Source organism: Poecilia formosa, unplaced genomic scaffold, assembly GCF_000485575.1.
Source record: "Poecilia formosa unplaced genomic scaffold, Poecilia_formosa-5.1.2 Scaffold216, whole genome shotgun sequence".
Lineage (NCBI taxonomy): Eukaryota > Metazoa > Chordata > Actinopteri > Cyprinodontiformes > Poeciliidae > Poecilia > Poecilia formosa.
Genome location: NW_006800155.1, coordinates 909,601 through 928,556, shown reverse-complemented (window position 1 = coordinate 928,556; position 18,956 = coordinate 909,601). Strand labels below are relative to the sequence as shown.

The following is an 18,956-nucleotide window of genomic DNA, read 5'->3' as shown; positions in this document are numbered from 1 at the left end:
ATGGATGGATGGATGGATGGATGGATGATGGATGGATGGATGGATGGATGGAGGATGGATGGATGGATGGATGGATGGATGATGGATGGAGGACAGGAGGACCTGCTGCAGAGCTGTTCCCTCCATTAAACCCATTAAGGTCCAACAAGCCGAGTTATTTACTTCAGGATCGTCTGAGCAGCAGAGGAGGAAACGGGAGGATTCAGCAGACACAATGGAGAGAACTCACCTGCAGAGGCTAACAGGAAGGTTCGGCTCATGTTCTGAGAGAAGCAACACTTTCTGCACAAACTTACATCCTGAGTTGTTTCTCTCACGTTTTCATTCTCACTGAGTTTAAATCTGGAAATTAAAAACTGATTTATTAAAGATCGATGGAACCTGGAGGGATGAAGGTCTGTGAAACCAGTCAAAGGGTTTCAGACCAGAAACCGAATCATTTCAAACGGTACAGAACCGGGCCGAGCTCACATTGCTCCGATGCTGGATTCATTCAGAGGGTAAAAGTCTGACCCACATCTGGAGTTTTCTACTGGGACTTTAACTGGAGCACAGAAAACCAGTAACACTCATAAACCTTTTCAGAAGATAATGATGAATATGTCGAAAAACACCAACCTGGTAAGTACGGTGGAGGGTCTGTGATGCTGGGGGCCTGTTTGTCTTCCAGAAACAGTTTGAAACGGGACAGTTAAACTAAAATCCAGGGGATTCTGTCAGGAATATAAAACTTTTTATATAACTGGTTGGTTTTTGTGCAACATAATGACAAAAAACATCAACAAATGAAATCAGAAACGGTTCGTCAGACAACAAAACCATACACTTTCATGCTCAGTGGAAAATGTTCAAAATTTAGAAATTTTAAACACAAACGTATTTTTTCTAGAAAGTTTCTGAGGTTAATCCTAAAATGTCTTGGTTTTATTGGTGAATCTCCTCGTCCTGCAGCTTTGGCCTCCATGAGGCAACACAGACAGGTTCCCACCCAAACCTGGCTGCAGAGGTAAACTCTCACCTTGTGGTTGAGTTGAGACGTCGCCTCGGCTCCTGACCTCCGGCCGCACGCCTCCTGTGGCCGATCAGAACCGCCGTAGCCTGAGGACGCTCCTGGACCACCGGGACAGGTGGTCCGGCTGCGTGTCTGACTGCAGGGCTGGACGGACTCTTCCCTCACATAAAAGACACTTCCTCCCTCCTTTGTTGAGTCCGTCATCAGAGCGAACAAAGACGCGGTCTCAGGTAATAGAGCGGTCATTTCCCTCTGCCAGGTATGTCAGCCCTCGGGCCACAGCTGGGTTCTGGTGACACCGCCGGCGCTTGGTGGCGGCGGGACGTTGCCACAAAGGAAGACAAAGAGGACAAACCACACAGGAAGTGGTTCTGTCACACATCTGGCCTGCAGCGTTTATGGCTATTGGACGACCAAGGACTTTTTAGGTTGTTCTGGTTCTGACCCGGTTGGTGTGAGTGCAGCGTCGGACCGGCTGCCTCCCAGAGAACAGGCTTCTCTTTTAAAGGCTTGAGCGGAGCAGAACAGTAGCGCCTTTCCCAGCCGGGGTCGCGACCCCCTCGCCTCGGCCCGAACCCGATACCCTGTCCTGCCGGCTCGGCGGGGCGCTCCGCCTGAAAGATAAGGAAGTGGACCACCGGTAGTCCTGGAGCTGCCCCCCAGCCCCCGGTGAAGCCCTGGGGGTCAAACCCAGAACGCCTCGCCTTACCTCCCCTCTGCCAGCCTTCACAGCCACACAGATCCACAGATCTCTGAGTCAAACTGCATCAATATCCTGCTAATGTCGAAAAAAATACATTTCACAATCAGTGTTTCTATTAAAGGGGCAGTAAAATCGATTTTTCTAAGGTTTACATGATCTTCTAATGTTATCCCCTCATCAGAAACAAACAGTTTGTGTTGCTCTGATTCTTTCATGCATATTTGGGAAATCCTTTAATCTCCATGGCAACCATTCAGCTGCGAAACGCCTGGGTGGACCTAGCCCCGCCTCCAAGGCGCAGCTCCTCCTCTGAGCCGCAGCTTCCCAGTTCCTGACAGAGCAGCTCTCCCCACTCAGCTCCTTCAGACTAGCCAGTAGCAATTAGCAAACAGCTGGAGGAACTGCTGAGCTTCTTCTGCTGTTAAAGGGTTAACAGAGGAGCCATGTTGTGATGACAAAGGCAGAGTTTTAGAAACAGCAGGAGTTTTTAAAGATTGCATGAAGATACATCCTGTACTTCACTAAAGTTCTGCCACCAGTCAGAATGACGAGTTTGTTTCCGTTCAGACATGAAGAGCCTCCCTCCAGCTCCTGGGAACTAAAAACTGAAACTCGTTTTGTCTCTGTGACGTTCTCTGGCTTTACGTAGAAAAAGCAAAGCTTGACCACCTTCACGTTTTGTAGGTATTTTGGAAAACCAACGGATTTCCTTTCTGCAGAATAAAGGCTGTCAGAACCGTTGAAGCCAACAAGTCAAAGTCAAAACAAAAAGCAGAAAAAACTCTAAACACACAACCTCACTTTCACAGATTCACACTGAATTCATCAGAGGACGGTTTTCAGTTTCACGTCATTATCTAATTCTGTCATTTATTTGTGTTAAATTCTTATTTCATCTAAACACTCAGACACTTTCATAATAATAAGTTGTTAGTTGATGAACATTCCAACTGCAAATAAAATAAATTCAACGCAAAGTAAAAATAATTGATAAATGTAGGAATCAGAGAGTTGCAGGCTGAACCTTATCAACATTCCTGCTCTCAATACAATAAACCACTTACTGTCTCCACAGCTTTAGGATATTAGCAGAATATTCAGAAAACGGAAGAAAACAGTTCTGCTGCGCTGTCAGAATAAACCAGCGGGTTTTCATTCTCATTGGAACCCAGAAGAACCCAGAAGAACCCAGAAGAACCGATCCTCCCCTCCACGATGTGAGGAGATAACGGAGTCAGACGCTGACGACAGATCTGACAAAAACCCCCAGAGGTCGGCTGCTGCTGACGAGGAGAAAGGAGGAAGGAATCAAAGAGACGAGGAAAGGAGGCGAGACGGGTCCAACCGGGCCGGGTCAGAGGCAGACCGGCTGTTCAGTCATTAGAACCAAGAAAAATAAATTTACTTAGATTTACAGAACCTAAAGGGAAATTCATCTTTTATTTAGACAAAAAGGTAAAATCTAGAAGAACTTCAGGAATCCAACTTTTAAATATAAAATAAATCATTTTTACATCGTTGGTTTAGTTTCTAGTGCAAATAATTTAGTTTACTTTTTAAAAAAACTAACTTAGAAATAACTTTCCAGTAAGAAATAGGATCTTATTTTAATTCAATAATTCATTAACATTGATGAAAAGGTTCCAGTTTCATTGGCAGATTATTTCACTTATAGAAAAACTGCGTGAAATAATCTGACAGTTCAACTGATCATTTTTCATCAGTATTAAAGATTTATTGACTTAAGATCCTCTTTCTTGCTGAAAAGTTACTTCAGTTTGTTTTATCTTCAGTTGATCTGATATTCTCAGCAGAAACTTTGTGTTTGTTCAGAGTTATGGTGTAACTTTGATCACGACCTTTAATATTGTGTCTGTTTTTATGTAAATTTATACGAGGTGACCTTGAATACCAAGAAAGGCTCCTCTAAATAAAATGTATCATTATTATGAATAAAATCTGATGTTTTGTGTCTCCACCTCGTTGTCTCCCGTCTCTCATCCGTCTTCCTTCGCCTGCAGCGACGGGGTGAAAACTTTCCCTCTGCTCCTCCAGCTGCTTGTCGCCGTGTCGGTTTCCAGGAAGGAAGGTGTGAAATATCCGCTGTGCAGAGACGGCCACTCCTGACCGGCAGCAGGAAGTCCAAAAGGAAACGTCTCTGGTGAAGGTTCTGCTGACAGACGGCAGCTGGTGAAGGTTCAGTCAGCGCAAACATGAGGTATTGAGAAAACACTGTAGAGAAGAGCCAGGAGTACTTTCTATGGGAGAGAGAAGAAAGAAGCTTTAAGCACAAATACACTGAGAGGAGAATCAACTGAACCTACAGTTGATGGTAGTCTCATCAGCTCTGTCAGTCATTCCATCCGTTAGGGTCAAAGGTTAACACAGAGGCACTGAGCCAGGAGAACTTTCTGCTGTTTAAAGCAGACACTCCGTCTGTCACCACGACGACGAGTTCAAGACGTCAATTAATGCTGGAAGCATTCAGAGCTGAACGACTGAAAGGAGACAACGTCCAAAGAAAATCTTCAGAACAAGTGTAGAAAGGTGTGTGTGTGTGTGTGTGTGTGTGTGTGTGTGTGTGTGTGNTGTGTGTGTGTGTGTGTGTGTGTGTGTGTGTGTGCGTGCGTGTGTGTGTGTGACAGGTAGCATGAGGTGAAGCTGCAGCAGTGTAGCAGCTGTCAGACTCTGTTGGCATCAAACCTGAGGACACAACTCTGACCCCGAGAGGAATTCACTTTGTCTAATTACACAAATTCACCGTACTGCATTCTGACACACACACACACACACACACACACACATACACACACCTGAGATCAGCACACACTCCGGTTTGTTCCTGCACGTCCTCACAGTCGCAGATCAAAGAAAGGCCTTCAGACTGTCAGAGCTGCGCCGCCTCAGGCTGACAGCAGCTCATCCTGTGTTTACATTACAGCACTTTCTACTCTGCAAACACACACACCAACACACACTTCAGCAGCTGATCTGCAGCCTGATAAGATGGCCGCCGTCCTCACACACCTGAAGCGTGTGTTTCATCAGTGTGAGGTGGACCTGGTTTGGTTCTGTGGGTTTTTGTCTCAGATGTTTCTTGTAGCATCTGATGGAAATCGGTTGGTGGCTGCAGGATTCCTCGGCGTGCTGCTGCACGCCTCCATCTGTCTGCGCTGCTGCATTCTCTGTCTGCGTCGCTCCTCATATTAATAACACACCTCAACCAGAACACACACATCTCCACATGGACCCTCTGTGAGGCCACGCCCCGTTTACAACCAGAGGAACGTCCAAGCGAGCCTCCAGCTTTAATTCACCATCCTCAGGTTTTATCTGATGTCAAAGAGTCGCTGATTTAGCTGCATGTCATAAAACATTTCACAGCCTTCCTACACAATCCCGCTCAATTCTCATCTCCTTCAGTTCTCCATCTGGATTTCTCCCATTGAGCTCAATTTCTCTGGTTGAAGTTGAGAATCTCAGTCTGTCTGCAGTTTTACCAACAGCAGTGGAGGAAGCTGTTTGGTCTGTGTTGGTCAATTCAGACATTTTATTTCTTGCCGCTGCTCCCCACAGGGTTGTTGTTCACATTGAAGCTTCCTTCATGGTTGAACTGGTACGTTACAGACGTCACAGACAAACATTAGCAACTGGTTAAAATCAGATTCAATCGTTTTGACAAGTATCGCACATTTCAGAAATAAACATGACATTTTGTCAAATGTCACCATGAGAATCATCAAGCAAATACACATCAAATATGTTCAAAGTTCCAGTTCTTATTGGTCAAGAGCAGCTCTGACCAGGTGAGTCTGTGAACACCGAGACCCGGTCAGAACCGGCACAGAGTCCATCCATGAAATATTCACTGTACATCAAACACTTCCTGCTCTTTCTGTAACTCAAGATTTAAAAGACTTTCTGACTGTTTTAGAGACAAATATGATCAGGTTGGGTTTAATATCAATATGTTCTACAAATCATAAAATGACAACATAATGTTTCAGTCCCTCCTTCCAACAGATTAGTTGAACCTGGACTGAATTATTTTACATAGAATCCAGATATTTAAAATCACTGCATACAAACGTTTGATGCCTTAAATCAGATTTCACTGATTTGTTTGATGCCAAAGTTTTAAGTTACATTCTTACTGGTGTGTTTGGAAAAGTAAAGAAGTGGGTATTTTATGTCAGTAATGCTTTGATGCTGTGATCTACTTATATCTCCTCCTTTATCACTGAAGAATATAAAAAAATAAACTTAAAGCGACTAGAGATGATCGATCACCTGGTTGTTTTTATCCATCCTGGATTAAATTCACCTTCTATGCAGACGATCTTCTTCTTTGTTTTTATCCCAGGAGTTTGATGAAGGTTTTCAGAGGAGATCTGATCCTCTGAGCTCAGGTGGGTCAAAACATCAGGATGGGTTTAAACCCAGGCCTGTTCTTTTATTTTGAAGGAATGTGATGGGATTATTTGGGTTTTGAGTCCGTCTCCATGGTGACGGAGGCTGAAACCGGAGCTCTGATCGGCCCGAGGCGCCGCAGGACTGACGTCTGTTACAGAAGCTTTTAAAAGCTCCGGACCGGATTAGCTAACGCGTCCGAGCAGAACCTGCCCCCCATGGAGCGGAGCGGTGTGACGGGACAAACAGGACAGGAAACGCTTCTGAGCAGATCTCTTCTCCTGGTTGATCCCCTAATCTGAGCCCTTTGGATCCCAGCTGATCACAGATCGAAGCTCTGATGCTTCCATCGATCCTGCTGGCTGGAAATGTGTCGGATATGAAGAACAAACATCTGCAGCTTTTTTAAATTGGGTTCGTAAAAAGGGTAAAAAAGCATAAAATAAAAGTAGCTTTTAGCTTCGGATCATTGACTTCCTGTCAGAGGCAGAACTCACGTTGGATCTTGTTCATTTCCAGCGGTTCCTCTCCACTGTCGCCCTGTGCTTCTTCAGGAGCAGAAACAGCTGGAGACTCGATGCAACCAGCTGGTTTCTCCATCTGAACTGAGAAAATGAGTTCATTTTTTTCTGTTTATAAACAAACTCAGCTGAATCAGCAGGTTTGTTTTTTCGGGTCAGTCTTACTGAAGGAGTTTCAGCGTTCCCTTCGGTTTGGAGAACCAGACTGGATCTGAAGCTCTGGATCTGCTACTTCTTACCTTGGAGGTAAAACTGTGGAGCGACTGATCTTCTGGAAAAACCTCGAGATCCAAGTGAAGATCAGAACCTGGATCTGTTGATGAGATTCCCTGGGATGGAAAATCCGTCTGGGAAAACAGAAACAAAACTTCCAATGAAGCATTAAAGTGTTAAAAAGTCTGACCAGGAACCGATGCTTCTGCTGACAGCCTGGTTCAACATTCATGTAATAATAAAAAACCCACTGATGGATGGATGAGTTTCAGAGTCACAGGTTGATAAAATGTTTATAATTCCTAAAACCAGCCGATGTTTTAGGATTTTCTCCATGAAATGAGTCGATGTGTTTGGTTTGATCAGAGCAGCTGATGCATCAGCAGCATCAGAGTCTGAATCACCTGAATCATGAAGATGATTCCTTAAAAAGTCTCCCTGCTGCTGATGATGATGATCCCAGCGGCTGATGAAGGCTGAGTACTGAGGAAGAGGAGCAGGGGGAGGGGCAGCGATGAATGGATGAACTGGAGGGAAAACATGAGGCCGAGGCTCCACTCTGAACATGATGGGGACAAAAACACAACCAAGTTTTTTCTAAACGTGACGTGAATAAATGAGATGAATTTTATTTTCATTTTATAAATAATTTCCAAGCGGAGCAGCTGAAGGTTTAAGGTTTAGAGCAAAGTGTGTACAGGAAAATCATGATAATTTAAAAAAATTAAATATCCAACATTTTTATTTATGGTGGAATGAAAACCGCCATTACTAAAATGATTCTGCAGCCAAATAAAAACCTTTATTTTAACAAGTTTCTAAGAAATTAATATTTATTTTCCAGGACAGAAGGAAAAATTAAGAAAACGGATCATTTCAAAAATGTTTCTCAAACGAATAAAAAATAAATGGTGAAAATAGAAAATAAACAGATAAAAAAATAAAGAGATTATTTAAGCAATTTAAAAATGATATGTTGATTATGTGGGTTAAATAAAATACAAAAGAATTAAACGAAGCTTTGACTCACTTTGATTTAATTAATAAATTAGGTAAAAATATATAAAAAAGAAACATGTTGTTCATGTGAATATATATAAAATAAATCAATATGTAATAATAAAACCATCTCTTGGTTTTTTATGTCAAACTGAAATCCTAAAATCTGAAACCGTTTCAGTTCCGGTCGTGTTGCAGATCCTCAAAAATCCAAATAATTAAAATAAATAATTACATATAATAAGATAACTGAATATGGATCCACATTCAGCTCCATGTTAAAGGCTGATGTGAAACTTTTGGATGAAACCTGAGATGTTGGATTTTGCGGGGATTCCCCGCATTCAGCAGGCTGCGGATCAGAGAGGAAAATTAAATTCAATATGTTTATTACCGAGTTCAAGCAGGACGGACAGGAAAAAACGAACTAAAATATATGTAATAATAATAAATATATATGTATATTTTTTATTTCATGCCGCGCTGCATGCCGGGATTTAATCATTTAAACGAAATGGAAACGAATGAAAATCTGAATTAAATCTTACATTTACTGTGAAAATATTTTAATAACTAATTAAAAATAATTTGAATCTGCAGCAGCAGAACCGGAGCGGATCTGGTTTCATCAGCTGCAAAGGAATTTAATATCAGAGCCTCTGTAGTAATAATAATTATTATAATTACCATTATTATTTTAATTATTACCATAATGTGGAGATCGACAGTCTGACGTAGAAAAGAACAGTGTGCGGTGATTTTTACGCAGAACTTTGGATAAAAAAGACCCAGATGAGCCGAGCTGAATTAAAATGTTCGATTTTATAAAATGATAAAATAAATGAATTTATACTCAGAAAGGAAGAAATTATTTTAGGGTTCAGCACATTTTGCGCAAGGAGTTAAAGGCGCAGTCCGCAGCGTTGCGCCGAACTGAAACCGCAGCACCAAGTCTGCGCCGGACTGAGAGCGGATCTGCGCTGATTGGTTACCTGAGCCTCGCTCTGACGCACACGCACACGCACGCTGCTGATCTGCTCCTGGTTTCCCTCCTCTCTCTCTCTCTCTCTCTCTCTCTGAATGAACAGCCTGTTTAACATTCCTAGCAACGTCAGCAGCTGAAGGTGGACCGCTGCGCCGCGACGCTGCGCCTATAAAGCCGCTGCAGCGCCGCGGCTGCAGGAACCTCCAGGCTGGAGCCGCAGCAGGAGAACCAGAGGAGAACCAGAGGAGAACCAGAGGAGAACCAGAGGATCAGAGGAGGATCTGAGGAGGATCAGAGGAGGATCTGGGTCTGCAGAGGAGACTCGTGTTGGAGGTAAGCTCTTTGGATCAGAACCCGACACCAGCCAGAACTCTTTAGGACTTAATAGGAGCTTTTCTGAGGTGGCTCAGAGCCAGCAGCAGTTGCAGCTTTTAAAGCGGATTTATTGGGTCCGCCCGGGCCCGCGGGTGGGGGCGGCTGAGCCCCCAAACTGTACCCATAAAGGCGCGCAGCGTCACGGACAAGCCGGCGCAGGCAGACCGTAAAAGTGTTTGGAATAGCTGACAGCTCCTGATGGAGGGTCGACCCGTCACAGGTGGGTGTTTTTATCAGAAGGATTCCTCTGTAATGAAACCTGCAGGAGATCCAACCTGATTGATTTAATGACGTTTTTCTCAATGATTTCCTCTCCTGTCCGGCTGAGCGGGAAACATTCAGCAACATGTGCAGCTTGAGTTCAGCCAGAGTTTAAATGAATTTTTTCTTTCGTTTTTATTTTTTTCTCATTAAATTTCGCTCCAAGCTGATGTGACTCTGTTTCCTTCCAGCTTCAGTTTCACTGCGGACATAAAGCCGCTCCGAGCCGCCGCCGGACTCCGTCTCTCCGCGCTGCCGCAGGTGGATGCTGGGAAGTGGACCCGCTCGGAAGAGATGTTCCCCCTGGCCCAGTTCGGGGTCCTGTCGGCCCTGGCCACCGCGCTCACCTCGGTGCTGTCGGCGCTGCTGCTGCTGGCTCTGACCCGGCAGCTGTGGAGCCTCCGCTGGAGCCTGACCCGGGACCCGGACAGCAGCCTGCCGCTGCCGCGGGGCTCCATGGGCTGGCCGCTGGTCGGGGAGACCTTCCACTGGCTCTTCCAGGTCAGAAACTCCTTCAGCTCCCACTGAGCCCAGAACCAGGCGTCAAACTTCAGCCTTTATTTAAACATCATTAGAGCCGCTGGAAGCTTCCAGAGCGGCAGCTTCTTGTCCAGGTTCAGTCAGAAACATGTGCGGACTTGACTTCTGTCTCTGGGCAGCAAGAACTGGAAGTTTTCGGTTCAGTTCGGTTCTTCTCTCTTTCCTCTCTCCATCCCTCCATCCTGCGCAGAAAACGAAACCGACCCAGTCTCACTTTACGCGTCACTCTCACATTTCCAGTTTTTTCTCCCTTCATTAAGTTTCTCCTGAATTTCCAGCTCGCATCAAAGCAAAGCGCTGACAGGTTTCACTTGTTTTTCTGTCACTTTGCTTCTTTTCTCACTTTAATACCAATGAACTGGATGATCCCGAGTCTGAGGAGAAGACCTGGAAAATCCAGTCTTTTATTTAATGCATTAATCCAGCAGTAAAAACAAAGATAATTAAAAAAAATGCATCCATCAATTATTTTATTTAATTTATGCGTTAAAGTTTGATGTGAGAATCTGGGAACATTTAACTTTCTGCTTCCCTGGAGAATAAATATGACATCCATGATTCATTTATTCTTAGCCTTCAAACAAAAAATACTTCAAAAAGTCTGAAAATAAAAATTACAATGCAAGACTTTCCAACCAGTCAGAGCAATAATTAAAGATCTGGACCTGAGATCAAAGAGGCTGGAAGGAAAAAGTGAATAAAGAAAACCTCTGAGGAGAAAACAGACATTCTGGGGTCACCAGGTCTCCATGGCAACCAGCTGGTTAGAAAACATGTCAGGAAAAATCATTTTCCTTCCTACTGTCTCAGATGTAAACATGTGGAGCTGGTTAAACAGAACATGGTCCCTGGTCAGATGGGCTATTTTAGGGTTTGAAATAAGTGATGCAGTCATGGCTGAGCACGGTGGAGGATCTGTGAGGCTGTGGGCCTATTCAGAGGTGCAACAGAACCTCTGAAACCAGAACAGTTTAATTAAAAATCAGCAGAAAACCTGTGAGCTGAAGAGTCCAGAGGAGCAGAGAGAAGGATCTGGCAAGGAGAGGAAGAGAGAGAGGAGCTTAAACACTGAGGGAGAAAGAAGAGCTAATCTCTGCAAAAACACAAAGTACTGCAAATACCTTTGGTCCAGTTTCTAGTGCAAGTATTTCAGTGACTTTTCAGCAAGAAATAGAAGTTTGTTTTATGCCAATAATTTATTAATATTGATTAAAAAGTTCTAGTTCCACTGACAGATTATTTTACTTATAACAAGATTTTTCTTGCTGAAAAAATACTTGTAAGTTAGAATATTTATAATTTATAAGAGACAATAAACTAAAAAAAACAGTAAGATTTATATTTCTGCAGCGAGGAGAGGATGCAGCTGGAGGGGAGCAGGCAGAGGCAACCGAGGAAGTAAAAATAGCTGGGATGGGGAGCCAATGGTCAGCTGAGGGAAAAGAGAAAAAGAAGGGAGGAGGAGAAACCTGAGCAGTTTACTCTGACAAACCCAAAACACAAACAATGGCAATAACTAAACAAAATGGAAAAATAACTGAAGCTAAAAGTCCAAACACAAACAAGATCAATTCTTTTTTAGTTTTCTGAAATATTTTTCCCAATCTCCCCTTGTCCTGGTTCCCACTGCAGGGCTCCAACTTCCACATCTCGCGGCGGGAACGCCATGGCAACGTGTTTAAGACCCACCTGCTGGGGAAGCCCCTCATCCGGGTGACGGGCGCCGAAAACATCCGCAAGATCCTGCTGGGGGAGCACAACCTGGTGTGCACCCAGTGGCCCCAGAGCACGCGCATCATCCTGGGGCCAAACACACTCGTCAACTCTGTGGGAGACATCCACCGGAGGAAGAGGAAGGTGAGGCGTCGGCGCAGGGCCGGACCTACAGGGGGCCGAGGGGCTAGAGAGGATAGAATATTCAATCATTTCACTGAACCGCACTGCATTCTGGGGGATGTAGGCAGAGGAAAGACTAGTCGCTAAACCTCTCGTAGCCAGCTAAGCTAGGTTGGTGATATCAACTGACTCCCTCAGTCTTCGGTTACCTAGCAACAAGCTGCTTATTAACTTATGCAGCAGCAGTTTAAGGTTTCGACATTTTGCTTAAAAGCTGAAAAAACGACGTGAAGTGAAAACTTTGGATAAAATAGGAAACGTCACAACATCAGTTTGTTAATATTTTAGATATTTAAACAAAAAACTAATCGATAATTATCGATATTGATTGATTATATTGTGATTTGTTTATTGGCCATATTGCCCAGTCCTACTAAAATCTGAAAAATAAGACAAACAACATAAACACATTACAAAGTACCCAGCTGAACTTTGACCCCTGTCTGGCTTTAGATCCTGGCCAAGGTGTTCAGCCGGGGGGCGCTGGAGTCCTACCTGCCGCGGCTGCAGGACGTCATCAAGGCGGAGATCGCCAAGTGGGTCTCTGAGCCCGGGTCCATCGACGTGTACGGCGCCGCCAAGTCGCTGACGTTCCGCATCGCCGTGCGGGTTCTGCTGGGCCTGCAGATGGAGGAGGAGCGGATCGTCTACCTGGCCAAGACCTTCGAGCAGCTCATGAACAACCTGTTCTCGCTCCCCATTGACACGCCGTTCAGCGGCCTGCGCAAGGTACCGAACCTCATCCATCGTTCCTGGACCCCGACGTTCCTGGGAACTGGGCGGGTTCTGACGGACTTCTGTCTGCAGGGCATCAAGGCCAGAGAAATCCTCCACGCCAACATGGCGAAAATCATCGAGGAGAAGATGGAGCGGCAGCAGCTGGACGACGACTACCAGGACGCCTTCGACCTCATGCTGTCCGGTGCCAAGGAGCAAGGCCAGGAGCTCAGCATCCAGGAGCTGAAGGTACCAGGAAGACCTGAGAGATAAGAGAGATGATTCCTGTCATGATGAGCAAAGTCACATGATTTAAACTCCAAATTCATCCTTCCAGGAAACGGCCGTGGAGCTGATCTTCGCTGCCCACTCCACCACAGCCAGCGCCTCCACCTCCCTGGTGCTGCAGCTGCTGCGCCACCCGGCCGTGGTGGACAAGGCCAGAGAGGAGATGGAGGCCGAGGGTCTGGGATGTCAGCCGGAGCGGAGCTGCGACCCGGCCGGCGGTGAGCTGGAGAACGAGCCGGAGGCCGCAGAGACGGAGACGACCCGCCTGCTGAGCGGTGGGCCGGACGGCGGCTCTCCTCGGCCTCACGTCCCGTACCTGAGTCTGGAGAAGCTCAGCCAGCTCCGCTACATCGACTGTGTGGTGAAGGAGGTGCTGCGCTTCCTGCCGCCGGTCTCCGGCGGATACCGGACCGCCCTGAAGACCTTCGAACTAGACGTAAGTCAGAGCTGAAAGCACATCTAAACCTCCAGATTCTTCTTTCAGGAACCATTTAGTACCAACAGTTAACAAGAAAAACACTCAGTTTAAAGTCCATTAAGCTTCAAAACAGACAAAGTCCAAAGAAGATTTGATGAAAGACTTTCAGGAAGTGAGAGCTGCTGACTGAGATCATTAAAAAGATACCAGGAAGGTTCAGGAGGAAAACAAAGACATGAGGAAGGCAAAAACTACCCTGGACCTTCCTTTTCCCTCTGACTCAAACATCAAGAATCTGTCTTTGCAGAACCGATCCGTTTACTGCAGAACTGATCTCAGAGGTGATTTCTGGATCATTGTTACTCGTTTTGAAACCGAAGCTTCTGCACTAATGGAAGGCTTCATTTCACCCACATCCATGAAGCTCTGATTCCTCTGACCTGCAGTCACTTCCAGTTAGAGACGAAAATGAAGAAAAGACAAAATAATTCCCCATTTAAATGAGTTAAATTTTTATTTTTCCACAATTGTCTTTTTTAATCGCCATTGTTTTCCAATGCAAACATTTTGGGTAGCTAAAGCTTTGTGATCCAATTTTTCTACTTAATTGTACAATTAGATAAAAAAAAAAGAAATTAACTTCTCTCATATAAATCTGCTTTTTTATTTTGGTTGCATTACAATTTTATTCAGATGTGAAGAATAAATCTGCCTTAGTCTAATTTTTCCCACCAATCAGTTAATTTTCCTTTCATCCTCTTGAAGCGAGCCCTCATAGAAATCCTTGCTCTAGACCAAATCTTGCCTTTTGTTGCTCCACCTGCTGAGTTTTTCATGCAGGATTAGAGTTCAGACTAGAGTCCTCCTCAGTCCTTACATCCCCTCTCCTTGACCTCAACATGCCCCCAATTTTCTGCCCCCATTGCCAAAAGGATAATTGTCATTTCTGCACCTTTTCCTGCAGTAACAAGAGGCTGAGCTGCTGAACTTTTACTGAGAAATCTCCGATCTGAAGGCGCGGCTCTGGTTAGAGAGGATAATAAAGGTTCATTCTGTTGTTCAGTGTGAGATAATTATAGAAACCAAATGAAACTAAACCTTCAATGGAAGCAGCAAAGCATATTATTATTGTTATTTGAATGCAGCCCTGTGTGACAGACTGAGAACAATCCACTTCTTATCACATTTCACATAAAAAAAAAATCTTTTCTACTTTTAAGTCAAATTCTCGTTATGTTCTTAGCTTTGAATTTATCTCCAAACTGGTATAGATGGTTGAATCTTCACCATAAAGAACTTCAGACCCAGTCAGATTTACCTCTGGGTCACCAGAAGTTCTGACTGGTTCACATTATTTCACTAAACCTCTGGTTTTCTCTCTCTGGCTGCGTTTCCTTTACAAACGTGTGAAAAACTGTCAGGATTCCATTAATGTAAAAAACAGTTTCACAAACACGGCGCTTCCATTAAATACAAAACAATTAAAATGTCATGTGAACAAGTTTGTTTGCATGGTGAGTCATTAACATGCTGCATCATAAACTACTTCCTGTCTTCTTCTTCGTGGTTTCTGCCAGTGGTAACATCTGGTTGTTGATCATGTGACTCCTGACTAAAAAAGTTTTTCCGTCACCGTTTCAGGAAATAAACCAATTTTGATACGGCCAAAAAAAATCACGTCATCCTAACGGCAAAACTTTTGATCAAAAAACAAGGTTGTTGTTTTTTTAAATTGCTGTGTTTACATTAATGTGTGACATATAATTAACCTTTTAAAAGTAGAGATGTGGTTCCTATAGCAACAAACATGCTAACTTCCCCCTGCAGTCCCTTAACAGGTTGATTTAACAGATCATGAACTGGTGAAAAGTGTATAATGGTGAATAAATGTAGCAAATCAAACTACGAACAAACGATTCATTAAACAATTAATTTTCCTTCATCAATAATGAGATCAAATCTGTTGGTTTAAAATCCACATTTCATCCTCAGATCTGCACAAGCCCTTAAAGATCAGCCCTGACTTTCCTGATAAATGAAGAAGTTTATCTTTCACACCTCAGTTTGACCCAAAAGGTCCAAACCTCCCAGAACACGGACTGAAGACGTTTCGCCTCCGTTTTCCTCTCCTCGGTTTTAACGGCTGGTTCCGTTTCCACCACAGGGTTACCAGATCCCTAAAGGCTGGAGTGTGATGTACAGCATCCGGGACACCCATGAGACGGCGGCGGTCTTCCAGAGTCCGGAGCAGTTCGATCCGGAGCGGTTCGGCCCGGAGCGGGACGAGTGGCGCTCGTCTCGGTTCAGCTACGTTCCGTTCGGCGGCGGCGTGCGCAGCTGCGTCGGGAAGGAGCTGGCGCACATCATCCTGAAGACTCTGGCCGTGGAGCTGATCGGGACGTGCACATGGACCCTTGCTTCAGAGGAGTTCCCCAAAATGCAAACGGTACCGATCGTGCACCCGGTGAACGGGTTGCACGTACGATTCTCCTACAGCAACCAGCTGTAGACGAACAGAACTGAGACTACAAACTCTGAGCAAAGGATCAAACCTCACCAGCCAGGCCATCTGCAGCACTTCAGCATCATCTCCAAATGCATCTTAATTTATTTATGTCGCCTTTATCCTGCAGACGCTTCGTTGGACTGAAAGCACATAAGCTAAAGTTTCTGTTCAGAGCTGTACAGAAACGAACAGATCTCTACGTCTTGTTCCCTCTTACTGTCTGTAAATGAGATTTAAGTTATTTCATATCAAAATAAGCCATCAGAGCAAAAGATCTGCTGCTCCTCTAACTTCTACATCATTGTGAACCAGTTCATCTGAACCTTCAGAGTATTTAACCTCAGAGTTTAGCTCAGTTCTGGTTTTGGGTGAGTTTTCTTCTTCTGCTTCATCTGTACTTTGAGCACGGTGTTGATCAGGAGGATCAGGAGTCAGTTCTCACCAGAGCCTGAGCGGTTCAGAAAAACTGGACAGTTTCTAGAGACTTTCTCTGGATTCAGGAGACGCTTCAGCTCTGGAAGCTGCTGCCGGAGTCGGGAACGAAACTCAAGTTCAGAAAACGTGTACATTCAAAATGTCCTCCTCTTTTTTACATGAATGTTTCATAGATCTGTTTCTGTGTGTGCTTTAAATGAAGTAGTGTTCTGAATAAGCTGTATTTAAACGCAGATGGGCCTGATCTGCTGTAGAGACTCTAACCTGTAACGTAAACCTGTTTTCTCCTTTAGGATCTTTGTATTTACAGTCTGTTGGTTCTGATGTTATTGTTGGAGAACCGTTAGCCTGCTATGCTAGTGGCGCTGTGAAATGTTAGATTTATGGAAGAAGATAGCACTTTCTCCACTCTAAGGAGTCTGTATATACTGTGTCCCTGTTGTTCACTGAGAGTATCAGATGTAGCTGCTGTACAGTCGATTTAAATTACAAGATACCAAACAAAGTTCTGGGAGTTTTTATTCAAGTTAGCAAATCTCAACTGGACCAGACCAGGCCCGGTCAGGTCCAGTTTGTGTCTATCATGTTACTTATAGTTGCAACTCTTGTTCATCAAACCTGAATCAGTCTTGTTGCCAGGCCTCTGCAGAGATGACTCTGATTGACTTGGCGTCTCCTTTAAGGACGCATTCACACCAAAACTGTTTAGTCCGTTTTAATCCAGTCCGTTTGCCTAGAATGTCCGGTTCGCTTGGGGAGAGGTGGATGTGTGAGCGACCAAAACATCAAACTGTGTTACAAACCTCAGTCTCAGTTTGGTTGAAGTGAATTCTGGTGTGGTTAGAATGCATATGTGAACACCAAGTGGACCGGATAACGCTCCAAACGCAGGGCATTCTGGGTAAATTCAACCAAAACCAAGACATGGGAGGAATCTCTCAAGGCCTTCGCTAAATACTAACCTCACGTTAAGCTGCTCACAGAAAACACAGAGCTAAAAGCCAGTGGCGTCTCTTCATGGCCTTATTTACTGTGATGATGTAAAAACGCTCCGTGTTCACTGCCTCAGACATTAAACATTCATTTCCTCGTCTAAAACTTATTACTGGCAGCTCAGATTAACTGGGCCTGCTGATCTCCTGAGCAGCTGTTTCTAAATATTCTCACTGGAACAAGGAGTTCCCAGCAGCTATTTGTACTAATTTGATGGAGTTAAACTGGTTTCATAACGCCGACTGTTGCCACCTCGGAAGTGCCTGTCAGGAGTTGAAAACTTCTGGAAACTCCCTTCCCGTCACCTGAGGGGCTGATTTTACTCACACCCAGGCGCTGCTCCAGTTCCTGCTCAGCAGTAGCCAGATCTGAGAGAGGCTGGATATTAGCTGTTCCACAAAACTAATTAAGTCGCAATTATGCAGTAATTATGGTCTTAAGGTGCCAAGTTATTGAAGTTATTGTAAACTCTTATTGAGAAGAAACCAGTTTATTTTTTCCCACAGGCTGAAACTGACACGTAAATCCACAAGATGAGTTCGGTTCCCCAGAATCAGTTCATTCAGCGAGAGCAAAACAGACTAAATGTGGAAGAAAATGAATCTTTGGGAAGAAGAAACAAAGCAGCAGCTGGACTGAAGAGCAGGAACTTTCAACATGATGTGAGGAAATGATGAAGCAGTTAAACTTTCTCATTTTCTGCCAAAACCTCAACTTTACCACAACGGGTCAGAAACTTTACAAGATGAAAATAAATTAATTTTAAATATGAGGAAATATTATCATTACATTTGTTTCATTAGAAGTGAATATTCTTTCAATAGACGTCAAGCAAACTGCTGGTGAGAGTCCTGAAGTAAACAGAAAATAAAACTCTTTCACAGATGAACATTTTCTGGCCAAATATTTTAAAAATCTACGCTTAACTAATCATGTCAACGATTGGAAATGGACGACTCACAAAGTCATGAGTAGTTTGTTAATTTTTATTAAAACGTTGGGATCTAAAATGCCGATCAGCAATAATGAAAAAAAAAACATTTTCTGGATAAACATATGAAATATTGTGAGAAAATAGATCACACAGTCCTAAAATAATGTACCTAATATTTTTATAGTGTTCTAGAAAACATATTTCCATCAAATAAAAATACATATGGAGCCAACTGGTTTCTCACAATATTTTAAAGAATAAATACATTTACAAAGTAATATTTCATAAAGCTGCCTGGTTAGCCTGCTAGCATTGAAAATAAATGTGGAGTGAGGAAGCATCTTTCATTTAGGTAAAACTGAACCAGGGAACAAAAACTCAAGTTGAGATTTTTGCTCTAAGTGGAAAACAAGTTTTCAGATTCGACTTTAAACTTGACTTGGACTCAAGTCTTAGTAACCATTTATCTGGTTTAATTAAAGGAAGATGAGTTACAGCCTGCAGCTGCTGAGTGTTTTACTGTAACAGGATGATGTAGATTATCAGCCAGTGGAACTGGTGGATTATTATGGGATGTTAAAGACTCACTGTTCATTTCAGCTGTAGCTTCATGATAACGACCACATGAATGTCTTTCCAAATTGACACTGAATTAAATGACTTTTTCTCATTTAGGAAACTAATTAAATGTAGCTAACCTTTGACCTTCTCTCACTGCTAAGATAGCTGCAACACTTCCTGCTGGAACTG

At 43.8% G+C, this 18,956-nt stretch overlaps 1 protein-coding gene across 1 annotated transcript; it reads left to right on the top strand.

Moving 5' to 3' along the window:
• The first annotated feature begins 9,098 nt into the window (after positions 1 to 9,098).
• cyp26c1 (cytochrome P450, family 26, subfamily C, polypeptide 1) lies at positions 9,099 to 16,788 on the top strand. The gene is made up of 7 exons (XM_007568022.2): positions 9,099 to 9,176; positions 9,671 to 9,980; positions 11,652 to 11,876; positions 12,369 to 12,644; positions 12,723 to 12,881; positions 12,970 to 13,356; positions 15,503 to 16,788. Exons 2-7 carry the CDS (start codon positions 9,774 to 9,776, stop codon positions 15,845 to 15,847), a joined length of 1,599 nt encoding a protein of 532 aa, XP_007568084.1. The 5' UTR covers positions 9,099 to 9,176; positions 9,671 to 9,773; the 3' UTR covers positions 15,848 to 16,788.
• Positions 16,789 to 18,956: the final 2,168 nt, after the last annotated feature.

Excerpts from the sequence above, each read along its gene's own strand:
- cyp26c1 (XM_007568022.2), top strand. The coding sequence starts at position 9,774 with ATGTTCCCCCTGGCCCAGTTCGGGGTCCTGTCGGCCCTGGCCACCGCG. Across the intron at positions 11,877-12,368 it reads TCCACCGGAGGAAGAGGAAG|ATCCTGGCCAAGGTGTTCAG; the intron begins GTGAGGCGTCGG and ends GTCTGGCTTTAG. Across the intron at positions 12,645-12,722 it reads CGTTCAGCGGCCTGCGCAAG|GGCATCAAGGCCAGAGAAAT; the intron begins GTACCGAACCTC and ends TTCTGTCTGCAG.